This window comes from Amblyomma americanum, chromosome 1 (genome assembly GCF_052857255.1).
Source record: "Amblyomma americanum isolate KBUSLIRL-KWMA chromosome 1, ASM5285725v1, whole genome shotgun sequence".
Lineage (NCBI taxonomy): Eukaryota > Metazoa > Arthropoda > Arachnida > Ixodida > Ixodidae > Amblyomma > Amblyomma americanum.
The window spans coordinates 41,775,512-41,800,737 of record NC_135497.1 but is presented as its reverse complement, the minus strand read 5'-3'; the positions used below and the strand labels follow the sequence as shown (position 1 = coordinate 41,800,737).

The 25,226-nt window shown below is 47.6% G+C and overlaps 1 protein-coding gene across 1 annotated transcript; it reads left to right on the top strand.

Annotated features, from left to right (window-relative positions):
- On the top strand, positions 1–25,025 carry LOC144115300 (uncharacterized). Its single transcript, XM_077649636.1, has 5 exons — positions 1–25; positions 400–473; positions 12,793–12,871; positions 19,255–19,395; positions 24,866–25,025. Exons 1-5 carry the CDS (start codon positions 1–3, stop codon positions 25,006–25,008), a joined length of 462 nt encoding a protein of 153 aa, XP_077505762.1. The 3' UTR covers positions 25,009–25,025.
- Positions 25,026–25,226: the final 201 nt, after the last annotated feature.

The following is a 25,226-nucleotide window of genomic DNA, read 5'->3' as shown; positions in this document are numbered from 1 at the left end:
ATGATTGCCAGCGTTAGTGAGCCGGGTAAATGGCGCACAATTCGTACCCTCGCCACTCTTCTTTTGCTACCACACAGGGCGACACGGCCGCGCCAATCTTCCCAGCTTCCCTTGCGTGCCCCCACGTACGTGCTGGTTATTTGGCGAAACAGAGAGCCCAAATTGTGCGAGTAAAAGTTTTTTTTAATAAATCTGGGTAAAAAGTTGGGGGTGCGCAAATTATGTGCAGGCAGGAACTAGATGAGCAAATGCGATAATTGTTCGTAAGGAAGCTGTGGTAGTGCTGTTTTATCTCGGGAGTTTTACAGTGGTGTTTCTGTTGTCAAACAGCGGTAGCTTCGGAGTCTGCCAAATGGCATCGCTGTTTTAGTATCCACCATAAGTGCTGGCACATTGCAGCCATCCTGCGGCCTTCGCTGAGCCCTGCGGACTACGTAGATTCCAGCGGTTCGCCTGGGTACGTCTTCACGGAGGTAAGTGCACAGTATGCTTTGGAGATTTGCCTGTCTGGATCTTGGCTGGGGTACGGCTGGCGGGTTGCATTTTCTGGTTAGTGCAAAGAATAAAAAAATTGCTGAAATTGCCAACACTTGTTTCTTATAATTTCGACGTGGCAGGAAGACGTCCCATTGTTCAGTCTTGTGCGTTCATAAGAAAATATAATTCACCATTTTTTTTGTTCTCCAACTATATTTTTGAGGGAATATTCTCAATCTATATACTCGGTAGGCAGCTGTTCTGCAGGAGTGTGCCAGAGGTGCCATAATTATAGATTATGCTCTACACTAGTGTGTTGGTCAAATTGAAGTTTGTTTATATTATTTGGTGGGTAACGAGGTATACGTTGTGCGAAATCAAAAAAAATATATATAATTGGTTTTTGTGGAAAGGAAGCGGCGCAGTATCTGTCTCATATATCGTTGGACACGTGAACCGTGCCGTAAGGGAAGGGATACAGGAGGGAGTGAAAGAAGAAAGGAAGAAAGAGGTGCCCTAGTGGAGGGCCCCGAAATAATTTCGACCACCTGGGAATCTCTAACGTGCACTGACATCAAACAACACACGGGCGCTTAGCGTTTCACCTCCATCTAAACGCGGCCGCCGCGGTTGTGTTCGAACCCGGGAACTCCGGATCAGTAGCCGAGCGCCCTAACCACTGAGCCACCGCGGCGGGTATCCCAAAAAATGTAAAAAATGTAAAAAACAGACTTGTGACGACAAATAAACAAACCCATTTTCGATAATTTTAAACTTTGGCTGCATATTCTTCAGTATATCAGCAATTCGGAAGAGTAAAAGATATATTGATTAATGTTGACAGTGTAGTTTTTACAACTCCAGTGGTGTGCCGACCTTTGCGCAAGTCTCGGCACACCATGTAGCTACGAGCAGGATACGACAGGTGTGAAATGCATACACATTTTAAACACGATAGCTTCAAATGTCTCGTTTAGCAGAGAACCCGTCGTCGTAGTTACCATTGATGCGTGAAGACAACCTGGATTAGTCGAAAGGGTCGTGACAGCACACATGATGCAGAGAAATCAAAATGTGATTAAAATGTTAAATTAACTGCAATTATAAGCTTTGGAACATTCCTCAAAAGTGATTGACAGGTAAGAATGTGTAGGGGACACTTAAGCTCCGCCTTAAGATCACGATACGATAGTGTTAATGGGTTAATTCCCATGTACGCAAGAGTGGTCATTCTCGACTTCACATTCATAGATCCCTGGGAGTCCTTATACCGCTCCTGGCGTAATGGTGCAGCGGTTAAGGCGGGGGACACTGGTCTTTGAAAAAATATATTAATGGAGTCACAATTGTGCCATCTTCAGGGAACATGCAATTTTGTGTGCAGATTTTAAATGTCGTCTAATTTGTGTACTTATGCAATATGATATGCAAGTCTTTTGCAACAGGGCACTTGCTGGAATGCATGCCATTGGATTCTATTGACATCAAGGAATGCAGTAAGGGTAAAATTATCATCCTACCTATGATTGGAGTTGAGTTATAATGTTCTGAAGTTGCCATTTCAGAAACGTGAAGAAAAGTTTGTATACCCTGTTTCTGGAGTTGCAATTTAAACACTGTAACTCAAGTTCTATGATAGACAAGATGATACTTTTGCCCTCATTGCATTCCTTCATGTCATTAAAAAGTAATGCCATGTATTTAGGCATGTTTCTTGCAGCAAAGTTTGGTAAAAGCTCTCCCCATAAAATTGCAGAATGGGAGCCTTAAAGTTATCGAGTTGAAAATTGGGGTAACTATATGGGAATCGAAAATGGTTAAAAGTGGGTCTTTTTTGTCATGTTCGACAGACAGTGTACTTGTCTTTGAAGTGAAATGCAAAGACCTCATGCTGCTGGAGGAACCCATTAACGCTATTGCGTCACACAAGCTTGCTCAAGTGTACAGTCATTATTCTGGTTAATTTTGAGCGGATGGCGGCATTTTGGGTGTTTTGTGAGGAGCTGCCGAGCCGCAGTCTGGGAACGCTTGCCTATGGGCTGGTGGGCATGACATCAAGCCTACCCTCAGCAGTGCTGTAGGCAAGCTGCCTTGACAGTGCGCATTTCGGGAATCCCTCTCCTTTCGTTCCTCTGTCGAGATGGCATTACCAGTACAGTGTTCGTGAAATTCGCTGTCGCTGCAGATGATGGAGATTTCCGATTAGTTCTGACAGAGTCAGGCAAGTAGTCACCCAAAGTGTACAACCAAGATCTGCAGGCAGAAAGTCTTGAAGTGTGGACAAGAGGAGGCTCAACAAAATGAACTGTAAACTGAAGGAAAAGCATGCCATATGCGTTCACTTATGTGCGGTCTGTGCTGGCGATAGCCTGCGACTGTTTAGCCTGACGTCACATCTTGTATTGTGAGAGTTTTCACAGGCCGCCACTAGGTGCGGCGGTTCAATAAATATTAATTCAAGTAACTACTTTCTGCTCATTTATGTTTCAAAAATGTTGTTTTGGTTATTACCCGCTGCGCTGGCTCAGTGCTTAGAGCGCTCGGCAACTGATCCTGAGTTCCCGGGTTTGAACCTGAACGCGGCGGCTGCGTTTTTATGGAGGCAAAACACTGAGGCGTCCGTGTACTGTGCGATGTCAGTGCACGTTAAAGATGCCCAGGTGATGAAATTATTCCGGAGCCCTCCACTACGACACCTCTTTCTTCCTTTCTTCTCTCAGTCCCTCCTTTATCCCTTCTCTTACGGCGCAGCGAGGTTCAGGTGTCTGATATATGAGAGATACTGCGCCATTTCCTTTCCCCAAAACCCAATTATTATTATTATCGTTCTGGTTATTCTCGGTTATTCTTCCTGGCAGATTTTTGTTCACTATGTCTTTAAGGTGGAGCTAAAGTGTCTGTCCCCTGAAACATCTAATGTGGTATGATATGGTATGTGGTGTTTAATGTTCCGATGCTTCGCATGGATTATGAGACCCCGTAGTAAAATACCCCGGATCAATATCGACCACCTGGGGATTGTTGTAGTTGCCTGAGATCTCGCTGCACACGGGCACTTTTCGCATTTCGCCTCCACACGAATGTGGCTGGAACTCAATCCCTCAACTTTGATTACAGGTTGAAATCAAAGAAACTAAGTTCTTGCAAATTTGAAGCAAAATGAACAAATTCAAAAATTTGATGAAAAACTGCTTCTTTAACTAATGTCCTTATTGTGGAAGTCTTCATTTCTTCTTTTGAAGAAATATGAGGTTTAAAATTTAATGCCATTGTTAAGAAGACTCATCTACGCGCGAGCCGCATGGCCACCGCTTAGTGCATTCTTCCGGCTGGGCTGGTTGATCTCGCACTGCTCTTGGCCCTGATACCATTGCGACGCTTCTCCAAATAAACCCTACCTTACATGTGGTAGAGATGCTGGGTAACATCCTCTCGCCCTGGAACTCCACAACCACACGCTACCCCTGCCGCAGTGGCCATGAAACTCATGCGTATATCCGACTTCTTTACAATGGCCCCCAGGCATTGCAGGAAAACTAGGCGCAGCAGTTCCTCAGGTGAAAACTGCGAAGTCATCGAAATTTGCAAGGCCTCGTTTGTCTGTCGCTAACTTAATTGAGGTTTTTGTAGAGGACGTATTTGACTGCGCTTATCGACGCCGGTGCTGCTTTCTGTCATGGATGCAGTGCTTTGCCGTTCTTTGCGCAAAGTGAAGACGCCCCTTTCTGGCCTGTCATTACGAACTGCAAGCGCGCACCTCATCCAGCTATTAGCAGCATCCACTGCTCGGGTAGTCGTACAAGGTTTTTGATATTTGATAGAGTTCATCGTTATGCCGTCATGTTCGCATGCGATCATCCTGAGCTGGGACTTCCTATTGCTCCACGACGGGGTCATCTACTGTGCTCGGGCTCAATTTGGGCTGTCTACGCTGCCGAATCCTGTGCCAGAGGCTGAACTTTTCGATGCCTCTTTTTCTGCCAAAGCTCTTGTAGCTGACATTACCGATATTCCTGCGTTCTCTTCCGTGATTGTGTCTCTCTCCTGTTATTCTGTTCGCGATGAAAATATTGTCTTAATTCACACCATTTCATACTTTCCTGCAGAGTAACTGTCTGTCGCTCCCTTATACCCTGCTCACCATATCCGCCGGCCTAACTGCATTGTGGGTCTCCAACCCGTGTTCAGGCCCCTTTGGTTAATGACTTGGCGAATGCGCCAGCACGGTGCACTCTTCGACTCCGTTCTCAACCACGACACCACCGCAGAATCGCCACTTGTCGCCATGGACGCCCTCAGCTCACCTAGGCCTGCACCCGCCCCTTTGTGGGCTGACCTATTCCTTCGATCTGTTGACACCTCTGTTCCTCCAATTCAGCGAACCCAGCTTCCTGAGAAGTTTCGCTCCTCCTTAGATTGCCACTAGCCCGTTTTGGGGCGCACGCCGACTGTCGAGCACCACATTTACACTGGAGTCCATGCCCCGCTGCTGCAGCGCCTATATAGTGTTTTGCACCATAAATGTTGAGTTATTGAAGAAATAAAGAACAGGTGGACACCATGATATGTAGCGGAGTTATACAGCCCTCCAACAAGTCATGGGCATCCCCGGTTTTTCTTCTGAAGAAGAATGGGTCCGTTCGAATTTGTGTCGATTACTGCCGCAATAATAAGATCACGCGCTAAGACGTCTACCCTCTGCATCGCATTGATGAGGGGGGCGCTGCGAGCGGTCCAGCCGATCGGACAAGCTCCGCATGGGCTCCGTCGAAAATCTCTGCCACCCGCGTTGACTTTCGCCCACGACCCAAAATCTGGTCGGATTCGTCAATCGGAACGTTAAGCGACCAAGAGGATACCATACTCTCGGAGGTGGGTTCACTTGCTCGGGTTTTATTGGACTTTGAGGCTCCGACCACGCCGGACCGCTCAGCCTAGCGTTAGGGCTAGCAGGCTCGGCGGCCTTCGGGCCCTAAATAATCGCTGTAGGGCCCCTGGTGGGCTGGTCCGAAGCAGCGGAAATGGACGCGGAAGTCGGGGGAACCTCCGCGGAAGAAGACTACGAGCCATAAGGCTGGTATAAGGTCAAGAAAGGAGGAAAAGCTGTACCAATGCAACGCGAGGAGCGGCAACCGGAAGTCAGTGGCGCCGACACGCAGGAGAGGCCGAACCGTTTCAAACGCGCCGCGGGAAAGAAGCTGGCGGAAAAATCAGTTGGAAAACAGCACGTGCCCATCCCCGATGGCGCCACGTGGATAATTCTGCGACCGCAAGCGGGCCTCGCTCCCCTTACAAGGCTCGGAGCCGCCAGGCTGCTGTACTACGTGTGCAAGGAGACTGGGATCTCCTACGGAGACGCTCGGAGGGACATCCTCTCGCCCAACGAAGCCCAGCAGACCCTTTTAATCGCTACGGAAGACAAGAAAAGGGCGGAAAAATGCAAAAAATACCTTCTATCACCACGGAAGACGGAAGCAAGACGGAAATCAAGGCACATATGACAATCCCGGAGAGCAGGGGAAAAGGAGTGATTCACAACGTCCACCTCAGCGTCTCCGACGCCGAACTGGTAGCAGAACTCGAGTTTAACGCAAGTCTGGGAATAAACCCGAAAGTCATCGCGGTCAGAAGACTTAGCCCCCAGTCGACTACGATCCTCCTCGTCTTCCAAGAGGAGCGGGTCCCAACGACTATAAAGCTCTTCGGCTTCTACGAGAGATGCTTCCTGTACAGGAAACGCTACGAAGTCTGCTATCGATGCGGGGACCTGGAGCACCGGATGGGCGTGTGCCCTAACCCAACCTCGATCAAGAGATGCAGAAACTGCGGTGAAAAAGACCCTCAGAAGGATCACAGCTGCAAGGAGACTCGATGCGACATGTGTGGCAAGGCGCACCCCCTTGGCGACAAGACGTACAAGACCATGTTTCGAACACCGTACCTGGTAAAGAAGAATTTCTGGGAAAGGAAGCTTGCGGAGGAAATGCTAGCAAAAGAAGATTTTAAATTAGTGCCAATTCTCAAGACACCATTCCAGGAGAGGAAGGCCAGGAGCAGGAGCAGATCCCCAAACCACTTCCCACCTCTGTCCCCCTCCCCTTCTCGTTCGACTTACAGGTCCAGATCACGATCCGCGTCCAGGGAAAAGAAGATAGTGGGCCAGTCCAGTTCCACCCAGCCAGACAAGAACAAGAGAACGCCCGCAGACCCCTGGGGCCTCAAGAAGGACTCGGACGGAGAAGAAAAAGGTGAGCTTCGATAGGAGAGACTCCCAGCCTAACCAGTACATAAAAAAGATAGAGAAAGAAAACCACGAGCTCAGAGAAGCAGTAAAAGAACCTAATGATGTCATTATGGCACTCAAACAGGAAGTACGAACACTTAAACAGGAAGTGCACACTCCCAAAAACACCGCGGCCACACTGCTCAAAGAGAAACAGCTGTCACAAACTGCCCAACCTACAATAACACCGCTAACAGAAGGGGCAGGGAGCCGCAACGAGGCACAGTCCCCGCCTAGCATGCGTAAATGTGCGGAAAAAATGGATGACATCTTCGTTACGAAGGTACAATTTGAAGCCGCCATGACAGGAATCAACAACAAGCTAGAAAGTATCGTGGCTGAAATGAGACGGGCCATGGAAGCAATGTATGCAAAAATGCAGTGCACGGCAAGCGAAATCAAGGGACTCCAAGAAAAGCTCGGGTGTGGAGCGGCAGTACGTCTGGAAGGCCCATAATGGCTAGTCACGTAAACAACAATCTCCCACCACGTTTCAGGATAAGCACTCGCACCCCCACAACCATTCTACAATAGAAATGCAGGAGTTACAGACAAAAAGAGCGCTGCTAGAAAACTACATTTCTTTACTTGGCGAGGTTCCTTTAGCCATCGCACTTCAAGAAACAAATATAGAATGGCCAAAACAGAGGCACTTCAAGGCCTATGGAAGCAACAGAGGGGATGACACCAGGGTAGTTACACTAATTCGAAAGGACATCACGGCCATATGGCACGACACCTCCTTCGAAGACATAGAATCGGTACTGGTGGAAATCGTCACTGGTAACAAACACGCCCCCAGCATCTTTATGCTTAACGTATACAGCCCACCAAGGAACTACAGGGACCGCTTCAAGCCGCTCTTTAATAGAGCGATTCAAGCCGCTGGCACGTGCCCACTAATTATTATGGGAGATTTTAACGTCAAGCATCAAGACTGGGGATACGACAAACTAGACGGTAAGGGCAGAAGGCTGTGGGAGGATGCACACGACCTCAATCTCACTCTCCACACAGACCCCAATTCCCCAACCAGGGACGGCAACAGTGTCACTAAGGACACATCGCCGGGCCTCACGTTCACAAGAAACTTAAAAGAGTTTATGTGGGGGAATACCGGATGTAACCTGGGCAGCGATCATTACGTACTCAGTCACACCCTCTCCCTCGCCAAAACACTCGGATCGAACAGGAAATGGTCACAGCGAATCACTGATTGGGATAAATTCAGGAACAAAGGAACCCAGTCACAACCAGAAGACGCGATCCAAGACATCGAGAAATGGACCAAAGAAATACGAACGAGAGTCAAGAATAATACGCGAACGATCGAGGACGAAGATGCCCCTGCCCCGATGGACTCGCGCCTACTACATATGTGGGAAGCCAAGAAGAGCATGGAAAAGAGACTGAAAGGACAGAGATGGAACAGGAACCTTAGGAGGCGACTACACAGACACTACAAGGAAATGGAGAAGCACGCTTTCAAAGTATGCGAACAGAATTGGCTCCAGAGATGTGACGACATGGAGAAACAGATGAGCCTCCCCAAAACGTGGAACATACTTAGGCACTTTCTGTGCCCGGAGCAGACTAAAACGCAGGCAAAAGTAACTCAGCGAAAGATCAAACACATCTTCGAAGGCTCCGAAGAAGAGTTTTTCGAGGAACTAAGAAGGAAATACATTGGCGACAGTGTGGACCAGGACCTCCCACCCTACATTGGAGCTAGCAATCCGGAACTGGACAGGCCTATAACGGAGGCGGTGGTGAGAGCGGAAATTCTCAGCCTAAAACGCAACACGGCTCCAGGACCAGATGGTATAACTAATAGGATTCTCAGAAATCTAGACGACAGTTCGATCACTAAACTCACGGACTACATGCAACTAGTCTGGGAACAAGGAAAACTCCCGTTGCCATGGAGAACAGCGGATGTCATATTCATCCCCATGCCTGGTAAACCGTACAAGCTCGAAAACCTGAGACGCATATCTCTCACCTCCTGCTTTGGAAAGCTCATGGAGAAGGTGATACATACGAGGCTTTATAACTACATGGAGTCCAAAGGACTCTGGCCGCACGAAATGGTCGGCTTCAGGAAACACCTCAGCACGCAAGACGTAATGCTGCGACTGAAGCATGACATCGTCGATAAGTGGCACTCAGGTCACACGAAGGCTATTCTGGGGCTTGACCTCCGGAAAGCCTTCGACAACGTTCACCACGCGGCCATTCTTGAAAACCTCGGAGACATGGACGTTGGAGCTAAAACCTTCGCCTACGTCAGCAGCTTCCTCTCGGAGAGAAGGGTCACCCTGACATTCTTGGAAGCAGAATCATCGAGTATAAAGATAGCTGGGAAGGGCACACCTCAAGGATCCGTCTTGTCCCCCCTGCTCTTCAATATTGCGATGATCAAACTCCCGCAAAGACTTGGCACCATCCCAAACATCAATTTCAGCCTCTACGCCGACGAAATTAATATCTGGACCAACCGAGGATCAGACGGAAAAATTCAAGAGAATCTCCAACTAGTGGCGGCCGCTGTGGTCGATTACGCGGCGAAAATCGGCCTCAGTTGCTCTCGTCAAAAATCTGAGCTATTGATTTACACCAAGAGCAGACAGAAACCCGACATCGAAGTTACAGTGGGAGGCCTAAGGATCCCAGCAGTCAGCCAGATCAGGGTCCTCGGACTCATCATCCAGGCCGACGGGAGGAACACGACCATGATAAACAAACTGCAAGGATCCGTAGCGCAAGTAACAGGGCTCATCAGAAGAATCTCTCTCAAAAACAGAGGTCTGAAGGAAGGGAACTTAGCCAGAATAATGCAGGCTTTCATCACCAGAAGAATCTGCTATGTCATCCCCTACCTGCACCTAAATGCGAAGGAAAAAGAAAAGATCGAAGCATCCGTAATAAGAAGGAGTATCAAGAACGCACACAGTCTCCCTCAATCAACCTCGACTACAAGATTACTGGCCATTAGAATGCTAAACACAGTAGACGAGTTGGAGGAAGCCACACGAACCACACAGATAGAGCGGCTCAGTCTGTGTGACACCGGGCGACAAATACTGAGATGGGTGGGGCTTCAACACGACAGGGGCACCACCCCGAAAGTTAGTCTCGACAACGGGTACAGAGACAACATCTACATCCCGCCGATGCCAAAAAACATGAGCCCAATTCACCACAAGGAAAGAAGGGCAAGCAGAGCCAAGGCCATAGCTAGAGAAATGGACTCGAAACCACCGGAAACAGTGGCATACACGGACGCAGCCACCGGAAAATCTGGGGCCGCGGTCGCCGCGGTGGTAGATGGGGCAGGCATCCTGTTAATTACAGCATCGATCAAAACAAGAAATGCTGACATCGCAGAGGAAGTGGCTATTGCACTCGGGTGTGTCGGGACGCAAGCCAACACCATAATTAGTGACAGCAAGGTGGCCATCTGGAACCTCGCCAAAGGAAGGGTGGCGGCAGAAACGAAGAAAATACTTGAATCCAGGGAGATTTCCCGTAAGGTCAGAATTATTTGGACTCCTGGCCACGAATCTGCACCGGGGAATGAAGCCGCACACGCGCTCACTCGAGACGTCTACTACCGGGCGAGCGCAGAGCGGCTCGACGACCCAGTACAGGAGGAGCGGCTGACCGCCTTCAGAGACATTTGCGACCACTATAAACTGGGTAGAACATCCTACGCCACACCGCACACACAACTGGACAACGAACAAGCCAGGTGTCTCAGAAGACTCCAGGCGGGCAACTATCCGAACCCACACTGGCTATACCTCCTTAACATAGATGCAATAGAACACGACAGATGTAAACAATGCGACCAGAGAGGGACACTAAACCACATAATCTGGCAATGCCACTACTCACCTGGGGCTGCCGTAAACATTCCTAATGAGGAAGCTTGAGAGTCTCTCCTTCGAAGCTCAAAACTCGAAGACCAACTCGAAGCCATCCGCCTGGCGACCGCGGCCTCGAAGAACCAAGAGGTTCACCACACAGGCCTCTATTCGCGGAGCCCCCTACTCCCTCCCGGGTCTGCGTACCTGAGCTGGGAAGGTAGGCGTGTCTCCTATATCGGTTGGAAATAGTTTTTCTGACTGACTGACTGATCGCATTGATGACACTCTGGACTGTCTCCAAAGCTCGGATCTCTTCACTTGATTTGCGCTGTGGCTATTGGCGTGTCCCAATGCCAGCTGCAGAGCCTGCCAAAACCGCGTTTGTGACACCTGACGGTCTCTGAGAGTTTAGTCGTGCCTTACGGCCTATGTAACGCTCCTGCTACTTTCAAGCTAATGATGGATGCAGTTTTGCGTGGCCGCAAGTGGAACACGTGCCTGTGCTACCTGGACGATATAAGTGATCTTTTCGCTCCACTTTTTGACACATCTATGTCACCTCAAGCACGTCTTGACTTGCCTCACAAACGCCAGCATGCAGTTGAACTTAAAAAAATGCACTTTTGCTGCCAGTTAGCTCACAAATCTAGGTCACGTTGTTTTGAAAGACTGCGTACGCCCTCACCACACTAAACCTCGGGCCGTGACTGCGTTTCCCAAACCTTCCACCACTAAGGAACTCTGCAGCTTCATAGGGCTCTGCTCTTATTTTAGGCGTTTCATTCGCAACGATGCATCAATTGCTGCTGCTTTCACTCAGCTGCTCGGGAGCAAATCGATTTTTCGGCTTGGTCATCCGCCTGTGATGACGCCTACAACAACTTTTGTCATCTCCTCTCGGCGCCTCCCATCTTGCGCCACTTAGACCTGGCGGCCCCAAATAAAGTCCACACGGTCTCCTGTGAACTATATTATTGAGCCACTAACGTTGTCTCTCAATCTCCGACGCCGCAGCCATGAGAATGTACATTTACAGCGGATTAAGCCCTACTATGACCCCGTTGTCTTGTCCGCCTCTTAAGTCGCCAGGATGGCAGATCTTCTGCTTGGGGGCCATTGTAAAAAAGAAGACGGATGCGTGCGCGAGCCCCATGGGCATCACCAATACATGCTCCTGGCTGATCTCTGAGTGCTGTTGGCCCTACTACCATTGCGAAGCTTCTCCAAATGAACCCCATTTTACACAATACATGATAATGAAGCCAGTTAAAACACTTTTTAATAATTAGAGCTTTGTTCAGGTGTATTGTCTTATAATACTTCGCGAAATTAAGCTTTTTAGTTGAAATTTGACAAACAATTTGCGGGGCGTCATTTTTATTAAGAAATAAACTTTTGAATGTACAGAATGTTTGGCTGTGCATCTGTACATCTGTACAGTTTTCCTGCTAGAAAATCACTTTAGGCCTTACAGTTGGCCACGCCGTTTGGCGAAACAGGTCGATGAGTCCTTCGCAGTTCAGGTGATGCCAAATCTTGTTGAAGTGATGTGGAAACCTCGCAAATGAGAAACCTATTTTAACGTCAATATCTTTTCGAAACGGAAGCTGAGTCGGCAAAACAGGACCAGATATGAAACAAACTAGGTGCTGTCACCAATGTTCTGAGCTTGTTCCTCGGGTGGGCACTGTGAAGGGGTCTTTGTGTGGGATGGAGTTCTGCTTTGTACCAGATGGGCACTATAAACATGTTCCTATGCCCACAGTCTCCTGTAGAGTGTTATGCTCAACTGGCTGGCATGTGCACTCGGATCAAAAGTGTTGAAAGCTGAACTTGCCAGAATTTATTTGCATTTGTAGCAGGGCTTTTAGCTTAGTTGTCACTAGTTTCAGAGCTCTGTTATTGCAATCCTGTTGCAGATGAGCGTTGAGGCATGTCATTGTTCCAAAACTATGGATTGCAGTGTGAGTGAGTCATTGAACAGGCTGAGAAAGCACACATGGCACAGGGGCTGTGCAAGCCTGATTTGTACAGTGATTGTTTTGTGCACTACTGCTCATTGGCGCTTCTGCTGCCTCAGTGTGCGAGAATGCGGATGCAACTTAGTTCATTTTTCTTAAAGCCAGTGTCCCATTTCTTTTCTCCTCTGTGTGACGCATGCAGGGGCCATGCGATAACAGAAGCCTGATGGACGCCTCCTGGGCATATGCGAAAGGGTATGCTCGGCATCGAAAGAAATTCCGTGAGTGCCTCCAGCGAGTTTGGATGTCTTAATGCCATTGTGTTAGTTGCTGCTTTGCCTTGTATTCTTGTTATCATCATCACAAGCAGCAGCAGCAGCTGGAACCAGTTATACCGCAAGACAAAGGATTCCCTAGTTGACCACAAAAGAGCCCTGTTTTGAGCCATCCTGACCACGTTCTTCATCCCATAAAATCTACTTTGTTACACATGGGGGCATCACTTCTCTCTTCAACTCACTACATGTTCCTTCCAAGTTCATTTCCTGGTTGTGATTTCAGCTAGGGGACCATAAACTTGAGTTTACTCTCAAATGCGTGTGTTCTCTTTCTGTTTTATCAAATATTGCCCATACCTAATGTGCCCTCCACATGTCTCCCGCGATGCCGCGAAAAATCGCAGATTTTAAAATTTTTTTCAGAATTGTATGTTACCCGCCGCTTTCTCTTTTTCGGAGACAAGGCGTTTGTGGACATCAGCAGGAATGAGGGAATGATTTGCAGAATTTTGTGTTAGCAGCCGCATTCTCTTTTTTGGGGACAGTGTGTTTGTGGACATCAGAAGGAATGAGGGAATGATTTGTACCTGCATAAAAAAATCATCCAAATTCTCTCGAAAGGTAGAATCTGGTAATAAGCTGATGCCTCGACATGCTTGCTCCCCTCTCCACTCGAGAAAGTTAGCATCTTGATTTTAGGTTTGCTGTTATCGTCATTCTATTCTTATTACCCGAACACACTGCCTCTGAGGCCTGGTGTGAAGGAATCAGGGAAACGAAGGCAGGCGGTTGACGGCGGTAGCCATCTTAGCGTTGGGCCAAGCTGGCTGACCCTCTTCTTCATGTCAGCAAGTGTAATAATAATAATAATAATAATAATAATAATAATAATAATAATAATAATAATAATAATAATAATAATAATAATAATAATAATACTTAATCGACCATCATGCGATACATGATGACAGGGAGCCCAGAGTAATAGCTGCCCATTGACCATTGACAGCTTGACAGAGCCCTGGTTCCCCAACAATTTGGCAACAGCAATGAAGGTCGACATGAAAACTTATTACAAGGAAGAAAACGCAACGCAAGCAATCCCGAAAGAGCACTTCAAAGTGAAAAACTACACGATCACAAGAAATAAAAAAACACCAACAAAAAATTAACACAGCCAACCATGGACACTTTTTCATATTGCAGAGAGGTGAGCAAGCATGCAAAACCAATAGCACTGTCACAAAATATATGTTCAAGAAGAAAATATATGAAGAAAGCAAGAAAAGTTACGTGTGAGAAAGGAATAGTTCCTCTAAAAGTTTGTGTGAGATATCCCGCAAATTTATGTTCTGTTCTACAAGTTCGTTCAGCATTCATGGCAGCCTATTTTGTAGCGTATGCAGACTGTAGCTAGTGTTATTTTATTTTCAATTGGTTTCTGATTCTTGTTTCATACGTAGTAGTGTGATTGTCTAATTCTGCTAGTGTTTGAAGGAAGCGTGTGTGACTATATAACTCTTGTTTGAAGGCTCGACACAGACGATAAGGAAACATATATAGAATAGGAATTATTTTATGCTGCGGGGAGAGTTCGGCGGTGTAATAAGACCACGACACGTTTTCAAGAAGGCGCAGAAAACTTTTTTGCAGTGCGTGTATCTTTTGCTGGTTTTTCTGAGTTGTAGTACCCCACACCAAGCCGCAGTAATTAAGGCGAGAAATAAAAAGGGAGTGATAAATTAAGAGCGTCGCAGATTTTGGCAGTACGTGACGATTGCGGTAGAGAAAACCAAGAATTTGAGATAATTTTGTGGTTATGTGTAATATATGGGCGGTCCAAGACATGTTTTCATTAATTATAGCACCTAATGTTTCGAACATTGCTACTACTTCTAAAGGACAGGACCTTAAAGATATAGTTTTGCTCAAATGGACTTGTTTGTTTTTAGAGCGGAAGATTACAACTTTCGCCCTTGTGATATTAATTTTTAACGCATCTCTCAGGGCTTATTGATCTAGTTGCTCTAACACGCGGTTTCCTTTATCTTCCAGCTCATCTATATCTACCAAATCCTGTTGTCCCCGATATGAAAACACTAGTGTCGTCCACATAAATAACGAACTTTACGAGCCGCACAACAAAACAATGTCATTAATTTAAGTATTGAAAAGAAAAGGACCAACTATACTTTCTTGGGGAAAGCCAGAGCAGACGGGCTGCTTTCAGATGTGAAACCTTGTAATGTAACTGCATGTTTGCGAAATTCTTGATATGATTTTATTAGACTGCGTGCCCGCAAAAGCCGCATAGTTCTAACTTACCGAGTAACACTTTTTGATTAATAAGATCAAAAATTTTCGTGAAATCGATAAAGATTCCAATTACTATCCTATTTTATTCAAGCTCCTTCAATATGTGTTCTTTCTGGCCTAGTAAAGCACATACTGTGGATAAGGATTTTCTAAAACCATATTGAGAGCTCGTTAATATATGGTTATCAGACTCAAAAGAAATAAATTGCTGATAGATAATTTTTGCAAGTAATTTAGGAAATATAGGAAATGTTGATATTGGCATGTAGTGTTTCATTTCATTTCTATCACCTTCTTCGTTCAGAACAGAGAGACGTGCACGCTGCATACCTCTAGGAAAGACAGCATTTGAAATACATACATTCATAATATGCGTAACACAAGGCAAAATAAGGTCAAAAATGAAACGGATAGGCTTCATTTGCATCCCGTTGACGTCACAAGCCGTAGAGCTGTTTATTGCATGGAAAAGTGTGAATACTTCAGCTTCATCAACAGGTTTAGGAATAGAGAATTTGTAACTCTATTCACATCCCTTTGGTCGTTTTCAACAAGAACAGCGCTAGGGACACTAACAAAGTGTTTCTGGAATGCTTCTGCTAAATCCTGCTCAGAAATCTCAATATCATTTATTTGAACTGAAGAAATGGTATTTTATTAATGTTCCGCGCTAATAAATTATTCATTTTTTTCCACACGAGATCTGAGCGGCCATTAGTTGAAGCAAATGCAGTAGCATAATATTAATTTCTTTCCTTTTTGAGTTCTTTGTTAAGGTGGTTCAGGTATCTCTTAAATGTATTAAAGTTACTGGCTTCTCTTGTTTTATTTAAATTATGATAGAGCCGATTTTTGAAGCGTATCTTCGTATTAAGTTTGGGGGTTAGCCTCAGCTTGCGAAAAAAGCGATTCCGCTTCGCAGTTTTAATAGGGAAACTAGCTTTGTATAATGGCTTTAAAATGTGAAGGAACTCGTCATAAGCTCTGTTTGGGTCGCTCAGTGAAAAGATGGATTTAAAACCGGTGTTTTCAATTTTATGCCTAAACATTGATACGTCATTGTCAGTTATTGCTTGGAAAAGGTATGTTATGTTGTTGCGCTTCACATATTGTTTTCTGAAGCAAAAGAATACAGGCGTGTGGTCACTTACGTTAAGTACAACGACACCGCATTTAGTCATATTATGGCCAAAGTTTCTGAGAAACAGGTCAAGCAATGACGTTGATCTAGGCGTAATACGCGTTGGTAGTTGGATTACATTAGAAAAACCTTTTGAAATCATTAACAATTCTAGATCTGTCTTAGCCGCGTCCATACTTAAAATATTAATATTTAGATCTCCTCCAAACAAGTGTCAGACATTCATCACAAGCAAAAGGAAACAAACATTCCAAGAAATTAAAAAACGTTTCAACCTTTACCTGTTGAGGCCGGACAATACTTCGTGGTCAAGAGCACACTCTGTAAACAGCGGTAGTAGGTAAGGCGGCTATTCTTTCCGGACCAACATGCAAACACCACCACCACGTCCAGTATCATGGTTTAGATGGAATGTCTGATACTCTGGAAGGCGGACAACATCAAATTCGCTCGTACACTATCTTTCTGCGATCATGATGATGTAAAATGACGTAAAATGTTATCGGAGAAGGCATTTAAATTTGCATCCTTATTTCTAACGGATTGGGCATTAAGATATATACAATTAAACGCTTTTCGGAACTCTGCACCAAGATAGCTTACAAATTGGCTTGAACTTATGAACAATCGATGCATTGGTAATGTTAGCTATTAGGAAGCACGGAAAACAAGAGAAGCAAAGCTGCCGTTTGCAAACCTAAGAAAGCTCGTCAAGCCTTGCTGACCGAGACACAACAATCGCCGGTAAGGGTTTTGCCATTAGAATGCCAGACATACTTGTAGCCCTTAGTTTTTGCCCATTCTTCCACTACTGCAAGTAGCGAGCGGCTATGCTTGGTCAGATTTGCGAGCACGGATACTCCACTGTTGGTATCAGAAATATTCTGTCTGTTTCACCACCACCGATCTCTGCTTCGTGAAGCGACAGATAACGCCAGGAATTCTATCTTGGCAGGCTATCAAGCGGTGGATTGCCGTCACGTCAGCATGAGTAAGCAGTGGTAGGCTACTTTTGTCAGCTAAAGTGTTCAGCTTATCCAAAAGATTTTCGTTTTCTTCCTGTGGTACTCCAATTATCTCCAGATTTGGTTGGCAGCTGCGCCACTCAAGGTTGTCAAGTTCAGGCACGATTGGCTCAGTTTTACTCTCGGCGGGTACAAGTTTTTCTGCTTTGGCCCTGAGTTCCTTATTGTGCAGTTCATTTTTCTCGGTCCGGTTCAACAACTCTCTCATTTGATCCGACATGTATTGAACAGACAGCTGAATTCCGTCAACTTTTTCTTTGAGTGGCACCAGAATATCGAGCTTCTCATTCATTGCTAGAAGATCGCCCACACATTTTGAAGGTTAGGCTCATTTTCAGGCTTTTCAAGTTGTTGGGAACGAGATTTCACACCCTTTGCACTTTGAACACTTCCAATTTTTTCCTATATGATTCGCCTTTCGATTTCAGAATTGATTCGTATACGGCAGCACATTTACTTTTATGGTACTCAGATTCACACATACTACAAGAGACACTTACATTGGGATCGGCTATGAGCAGTTCACATTCCCTACACTCAACAGTGGGAGACATGGTAAGGCACTTGGCAGCAGCAGAGGCAACAGTAGCAGCGTGGAATTTACAGCGGGTTAACAAGAAAGAATGTGTCGCCAACGTGTAACGGTGCAGTAGACGCGATCGAGGAGTGTTCCGCCCACGGTCCCTGCTGCCGCCAAAATGTCGTCTTCGGCTTTACGTGGGGGTTTATATCCAGCGAAGGAAGAGCAGCATTCGTCAGAAACGGCGCTGGGTCCTCTTGCGGTGACTATCGGCGACTTGCATCCAAAACGGAGCATGCGTCGACAGCCTCTCGGTGTGAAGGCGTTCTGGTGGTCCCTTGACACTGGGCTATCGGTGAGAGTAGATTTCCTCGATAATACACGTGGCTGTAACGATACTGTCTACGGGATCAATAAGTGTTCCCACGGCCCCTGCTGACGTGGTATCTGGTATCTTTCAATGAACAAGCAATGAAATATAATTAAGCCTGCCCTGTGCCTAGCTTTTCCGCCGTAAGTGAGAGAGTGTGTCATTGCGTGTTTCCACGCGTAGTCAGAGTGGGAAGCAATGTTTTTGGATGTGAAGTGAGAGCCAGGCTTCACAGCTGATGGGCATGCCGATGGCTCCGACCCTTTCAGTCCTTTTATCGAGCTTTGGGAGTCTTTAAATGCGATAATCACGAAGCACTAATTTTGGCCAAGATTTTGGCCAAAACCTGTGCCAGTTATGGGCTAGATAACGAGACCTTCAGGCTGCCCTCACTGGCTGTATTGATGCTCTTGCCAGCTTTGCTCGTACTGCCCCAGATGGTGCGGAAGGTGGGTTGCTCGCCAATTTGATCGTCACATTTCAATTTGCCTACGTGCTCCACAGTCTCTACTGGCCGGCGCCAATTTCACGTTTGCGCTCTGCTGAGCCACTTGAGGCGGCAGACAAATTTTCATCTGGTTAGTTCCAAGTCAGGTACTATATTTTATACCATATTTTTATTGACGCTAAAATACATGGTGTTCTATGAATCTGGAGTTACGAAAACTAGAATACATGCTTGGTTGCATTGAGGTTTAATACATTCCACCTATGCTCTGACTTTTGGCAACGACCTCGTCATTGCAGTATTTTTTATATAATGCTCGTTCAGTGTAACTATTTGATTGATGGTGAAGCCCTCTCAGCAGCGGCATTCACTTGCAAGTTGCCTTCATGCCAAAACTTAAGCCACTCAGAGCGCCCGGGTTTGACAAACTTTTAAAAAACTGCGAGATCTTAAAATGGTAGTCTTTCTTTTTCTTCTGCATTTGTTTGTGCACGCATTTGTAAAGAATCAGAAACACAGGGCCAGAAGTATGGAGGCTTACTTTTCTTTTTTCCCGTCTTCAATAGGGCTCAGTGACTTCATGCCGGTGCTGGCAGACTCTTCCTTGTCCCTGTCGACGGGGCCCTCTTTTCGGAAGTCCCAGATGGCGTCACCATGCGAGGAGGACATTCGGGCAGCAGCAGCTTCAGCAGCAGCTGCAGCAGCAGGTACGTTCCTTGTCACTGTGCCTGTTCAGCATTCATTATCGGTTGCTTTTTAATTTCTGTCCTTTGTAGGACAGTGAGACCCTTGTTGCCCCACCTGCTTCAAGTGCTGGCAAACTGACAAAGGTGCATCATGTGTGCGATACTTTTGCATACTGAATTACCAAACAATCGGACACACCATTCAGAGCATTTTTTCTGTCCAGCGGAAAGGCTTCCTTAGTGTTATTTTTTTCCTGTAAGGCCTTGCTAGTTGGACCACTCTTAATTAGGAAATTCGGTTGAATCTCACTGCGGCCGGATTCTCGCCAAACGCCCATGTAAGCCTATGACGTTACAGGCACGTTAATTTCGATGCCCCGAGGCTGACATCGGTTAATTCAGACGGGCTCCTAAAGTGTATGATCTGCGAGAATCTAATTCTAATTCTGTGGGTTCTAGGAATGACCTGCTGGACAAACTACCGTCAAAATATTCGTTTTCGGCCCTGCGCTGCATAAGACATTGTTACCCATGGCCCTCTGATATGCGCATGATGGTGGGCGTGTTGACGATCTCCATGCCCATCGATAGGCCGAAAGACAGTCCGGTGGTGCAGTTTCAGTTCTGTATCTCTGCTGCCAGCAGGAGGCGAGAATGGCTATCAGTCGCGCATATAAATTAGGCAGTCAAGCTCACCGTTTAGCATGACAGCAGTGTTGGTGATCTTCTTTCTTTTGTTTGTTTTTCGAAGACTTCTTTTCACTCCGGTGCCAGTGGCGCTTCCCTTGCGGCCACTCGTCGCGAGGTGTTTTCGTTCTTCCAGTGGACCGAAACTCTTCGCTTGACACGTGCTGTTTGCAGTTGGTGCAGTGGAGCGCCCTCCCATGTGGTGCCACGTGCAAAGAAGCTCCAGAGCTACCGCGTCGCACCCTGAAGGAAGCCTCGGACAGCCTTCCTATTATGAAGTAGTTCTTGTTCCGGCACTCCCAATAGCATGCATGAAGTAAAGCATTGGACAGAAGGGAGAAGAATTGCAGCAGTCAAGCAGTTGGCTTTAAAGATGACCATTGCCGTGGTTTTCACCAGCTAAATTTTATTTTCATGCGAAAGACATTTGGATGCGATTTGACATTCTGATAATTTGAACGTTATTTTCCACTCCCTTGAAGTCTGAGGCTTTACCGTATATTGCCGATGATATAAGCAGACACTTTTTCGAACAGTGACCCTGCTAAGGTAGGGGCAGACTTATAATTTGAGTCTACCTGTACGCGGACGCATTAAGTTGACACATGTGCGAGGTCAAAAGCAGTGTCGATCGAGCAGTGGATGTCTTGCCCGGTGCTTGCATAATTACATAATAAATTTCAGAGGCGATGCGAAATTGAGTTTCCTCAAAAAACTGGAATTTGAGCAGAAATTCGTAGTTCAAAGCAAAAATTCTGAGGGCACTTAAGTCGCCTTACGTGGAGGAATGCGAAAGCATGTGTTTTGTGGAAAGGAAAGGTTTTTGAGGAAAGGAAAGGGTGCAGTAGCTCTCACATCTCTACATTTCAGTAGACACCTCAAGCGTGGCCTAAAGCATGCAACTGAAGGTGCATATGTCATTGGTCCGAACCCCTGTTGCAAGCTAGCCTCCAAGTTGACTAAAACGCGTAAGCTATAAGCAAAGGGAAATGTTCTGACGCCACCTGGTACGACGAAGAGTTGCTCAAAATTTTGATGAGTATGTAGTCGGCAAAACTGTGACCATATTTATGTCAACCAGTGATGCCATCGCTGGGATTTCACCTACGTTTTCATGTATTAGGGGGTGGGTGGGGGCTTCGTGTGACATTACTTTTACATCGCCACATACGTGACTTGCTATGATGTCACAATCATATGCCATTACTATAATACTAATTAGTTTTGGTGTTACCTAAACACATTAGCATTATTTAGGTGTGTGTAATTAGCATTAATTATGTGATCATCTCCATCATCTCCATCAGTTGACTCGTCGGCTCGTGACGTCACATGGCGCCATTTCTTGTAGCCGCTTTTTTGCTGACGTAACCCTGAAAGTGAGCCATCTAACGCTTTCGCATTAATAAATGTGCAAAGCCAGCAGTCGGAGTCAGATGGAGATAATAGGCAATAAAATGGCACATTCGTGTAGGGCCGGCTTACTAGTGGCAATCAGAACAACCAGTGGTTCGGTAGTTTCGATTGTTGTCATTGGAGGTTTCCTGAAGTGCACGGCGAGGCGGCCGTGTCAGTATTCCCAATCCTGCCTTGCGCACACCTGAATGCATGCTGGTGGTCTGGCGCAGCAGGGAGTGCAAAATGTGCGCGTAAAAGTATTTTTCTAATAAACGCGGGAAATAAATTAGGGTGCGCAAATTACGCGAGTAAATACAGTAAACCATGTGACCAGTCACATGCACGCCCAGGCGTTTTCTTGCGTTTTTATATGCCTTTGTGCTATCTGTACGCGTCTGTACGAGTGGGCTGCGGAGGCTGATTTGTTTGACGAGCGGCAGACGGTTTTCCGTTGGATGCGGTGCACGGCTGATTCTATATCGGACGTTGCTACAGCGCTGGAGCATGCCAAGGCGGCAGGCCAGGTTGCGCTGCTGCTGCTACTGGACGTCTCGGGTGCTTTTCACAACGTTCACCGCGCACCAATTCTCGCGGTGCTTGAGGGGGCCGGTGTGAGCGGGCGCCTTTTGCCATACGTTCACGGCTTCCTGAGCGGGCGCACTATGCGCGTACGAGTACGGGGTAAGCTCTCCATGCCTCGCCCGGTCGACATGGGCGTGCCGCAGGGCTCTGTCCTATAACCATTTCTGTTTAATGTGGCCATGTCGGTGGTGCCGGCCTCCCTCACCACGAGCGGGCGACACCATGTGTATATGTTCATATATGCAGACGACATAGCTCTGTGGTGCCGGGGACCACCAGGCGAGGCGCTCCGCGTGCGGGGGTGCCTTCAGGGAGCTCTGACCGCAATCGATGCCAGCTTGCGCTGCCTTGGTCTGTCGCTGAGCGCGGACAAATCAGTGGCCAAGGCCTGCGATTCGCGCTCGCGCGCGCACCTTGCGCCACTGTCACTGGACGGGACTCCGACTCCTTGGCGTTAATCAGGGCGGTACCTCAGCCTGGACATCGACTGGCGCGTTTCCTTCCGCCCCGTGGCGACCAAGGCCTGTCTGCAGATGAATAAGATCACCGCCGCCGTGCACAAGCTTACCGCTCGAGGCCAGGGCATCTCCCAGCAAGCCACGCTGCGGCTATACAAAGCCGAAGCTTTGGGGAAGGGTTGAAATGCGGCAAGTTGGTTCATATAGCTTTGGGGGCGGTTGTCTATGCGCTGCTCTTCGTCAGGGTGCGCAAGCCGTGCTAGAAGAAGCTCGAGATCCAGCACCGCAAGTCCCTGCGCGTGTGCCTAGGCCTGCCCAAACACTCGCAATGCGCCGCAACGTTGGCCGAGGCAGGAACGTGGCCACTTGAGCTCCAGGCAGCGCGCAGGGCACTGAACCGCATCGACCGGCTTCACCACGCACCGGACGGCGGCTCGCTGCTGTAGAGTATGCGCTCGCACCCGCGCTCACGAATGGGCGCGGCGCTGCTCGAGTATGAGCAATTGACCCAAGGCCCACCCCCCCTACGGCTCCTTCGCGCCCTGGCCTGCTGCCTCGGAGGTACAGCGACAGATCGTCGGCATTGCAGGAAAGCGGAGCACACCCCTCTGTGCTGTGCAGCAGCTTGCCAGAGCCGTCATACACGAGGAACTCAAGGACCATCTCCTCGCGTACACCGACGGCTCAGTGGCCCGCGACAGCTGCTTCCTTGCAGCGGCGGCTATCATCCCCGTCCTGCGACTGCACAGCCAGAAACACGCAACCTTGCTGGGCTCCTCCACCACGGCGGAGGTGATGGGGTTCTGGCTTCGGCTGGACCTGACGCTCACCCTCGGCCCTCTGCCGCCCAGGAGTGCTCTGCTGTGCGACTCCCGCGCCGCCCTCAGCCGCCTACAAGCTAACGGCCGCGGTACCCCACTAGTGCGGGAAATTCGCTCGCGTATCGAGCGCCTCGCACAGAGAGGATGTGCCGTGCGTGCACAGTGGGTGCGCGGTCACTGCGGCATCGCCGGCAACGAAGAAGCTGACGACCTCACGACCGCTGCGCCTCAACTACCTGCCAGCGATCTGCCCCTTGCGCTGGAAGACGTGCGTAAGGCCATCCACGACCATCTCCGAAAGCAGCACCCCGACCCACACATCGCAGGAGGTGAGCACATCGACAGTGTCACCGGCTGTCGCGCGCTTACGCGGTCGCAACGTGTAATGATCCTCCGCGCGCGCATTGGCTGCATGTGGCCCGGGGAACGACGGGAGCGTCACGGAATCGCGACGAGTGATGGGAGTGGCGGTTGCGGCGCAGTGGAAACACTAGAACACCTGCTTCACTGTGCCGCGTTCGCCGATGCTCGTCGCAATATGCTTGCGGCCTCTAGGGCGCTGGGAATACTACCAGACTTCCTCAAGACGCTATTGTGGCCGCGGGGCAGTGCGCGCACTCGTGAGCGAACCTTGGTGAGCCTCTGTGCATTCCTCGAACATACTGGCTTGACGTCCCGTCTGTTCTCCCTCAGGTAGTTACATGCAGTGACCGAACGCTCCGGAGTTCTACTTTGAACGATTAATAACTGGACCCCCCACTCCAGTTGTAGCCAACACAGTGCTGTGCGCATTTTAATTCATCCAACATGAACTAATCACGCGCACAACCTGGACACATTTATTATTCTGCAAATAGTTTGTATATATTACTTATCCCCATATTCTCTCTTCCTGTCCCCTCACCTCTTTCACTTCATTGGTCCATTCTGCCGGCTACCCTTTATTTCCGCTGCCCCAGCTCAGGTGCTTCAGTATTGATGGCAGATGCCGGGGCTATCAAAAATGTTTTCCTTCCTTTTTGCTATTATTTTAATACCAACCACTACCACCACCATCTGCAATTATTCCAGCATGTACAACGACTTCGATGACAGAGACAAGCAGTGAAAGAAAGCTACAACGAAGTATAGAGAAGCCTATTTCCTCATTATCCTTTGCGCATTCTATGAAAGCGTGCCTCGCACATTTAGTCACTTGAAATTTGGCTACTCACAAATTAAGACAGCAAAAGAAGCGGGCCAAAGATAAAAAGACGGAGCCAAATAAAAGTAAACATAACCTCAAAGTTCATCATATGGGTGTCACAACGGTAAGAGTTTGCGTGCTATGTTGGACATGCATGGTGCCAGGAAGTGACCGCATTAACGATTTGAAGGGAAACGGTAGTCGTTACCATGCTGCGACATACGCCTTAATGTACTGTATTTTTTACAGTGCTTTTAAGTTTGGTTTTTGTTTCGCATCTATGTATACCTATGGATTGCAAAACAGCGGCTCTGGCAGTCTGCAGTGTGTGTACTGAATATTAACTTAATTTTTTGCAGGATCGAACAGCGCACACAGGACGAGGACACTAGGAGAGCAACCGCAAGACACGACCGCCGTCGCTGTCTTCACATTCGCTCTCGTCCTAAAGAACAATGGCGCTCGCACTTTCCTGGTGGTATCAGTGTATGATGAACAATGAATGCAGCGTTGTCCTATCAAGAGCGCGATTCGTTATAACGAACTGTTTATAATTTGAGTTTTGATGAAAATAAAGCGTTCGTAGCAGCTTTGTCAGCATATCAAAATCAAAATATGCACAATTGGTCTTTGTGCGCCACTCCTGGAGCACCACTTGCCTTGGGACAAACATCGACTTAGTCTAGAGACTGCGGTCAGTGTAGCCACAAATCCGCTTGG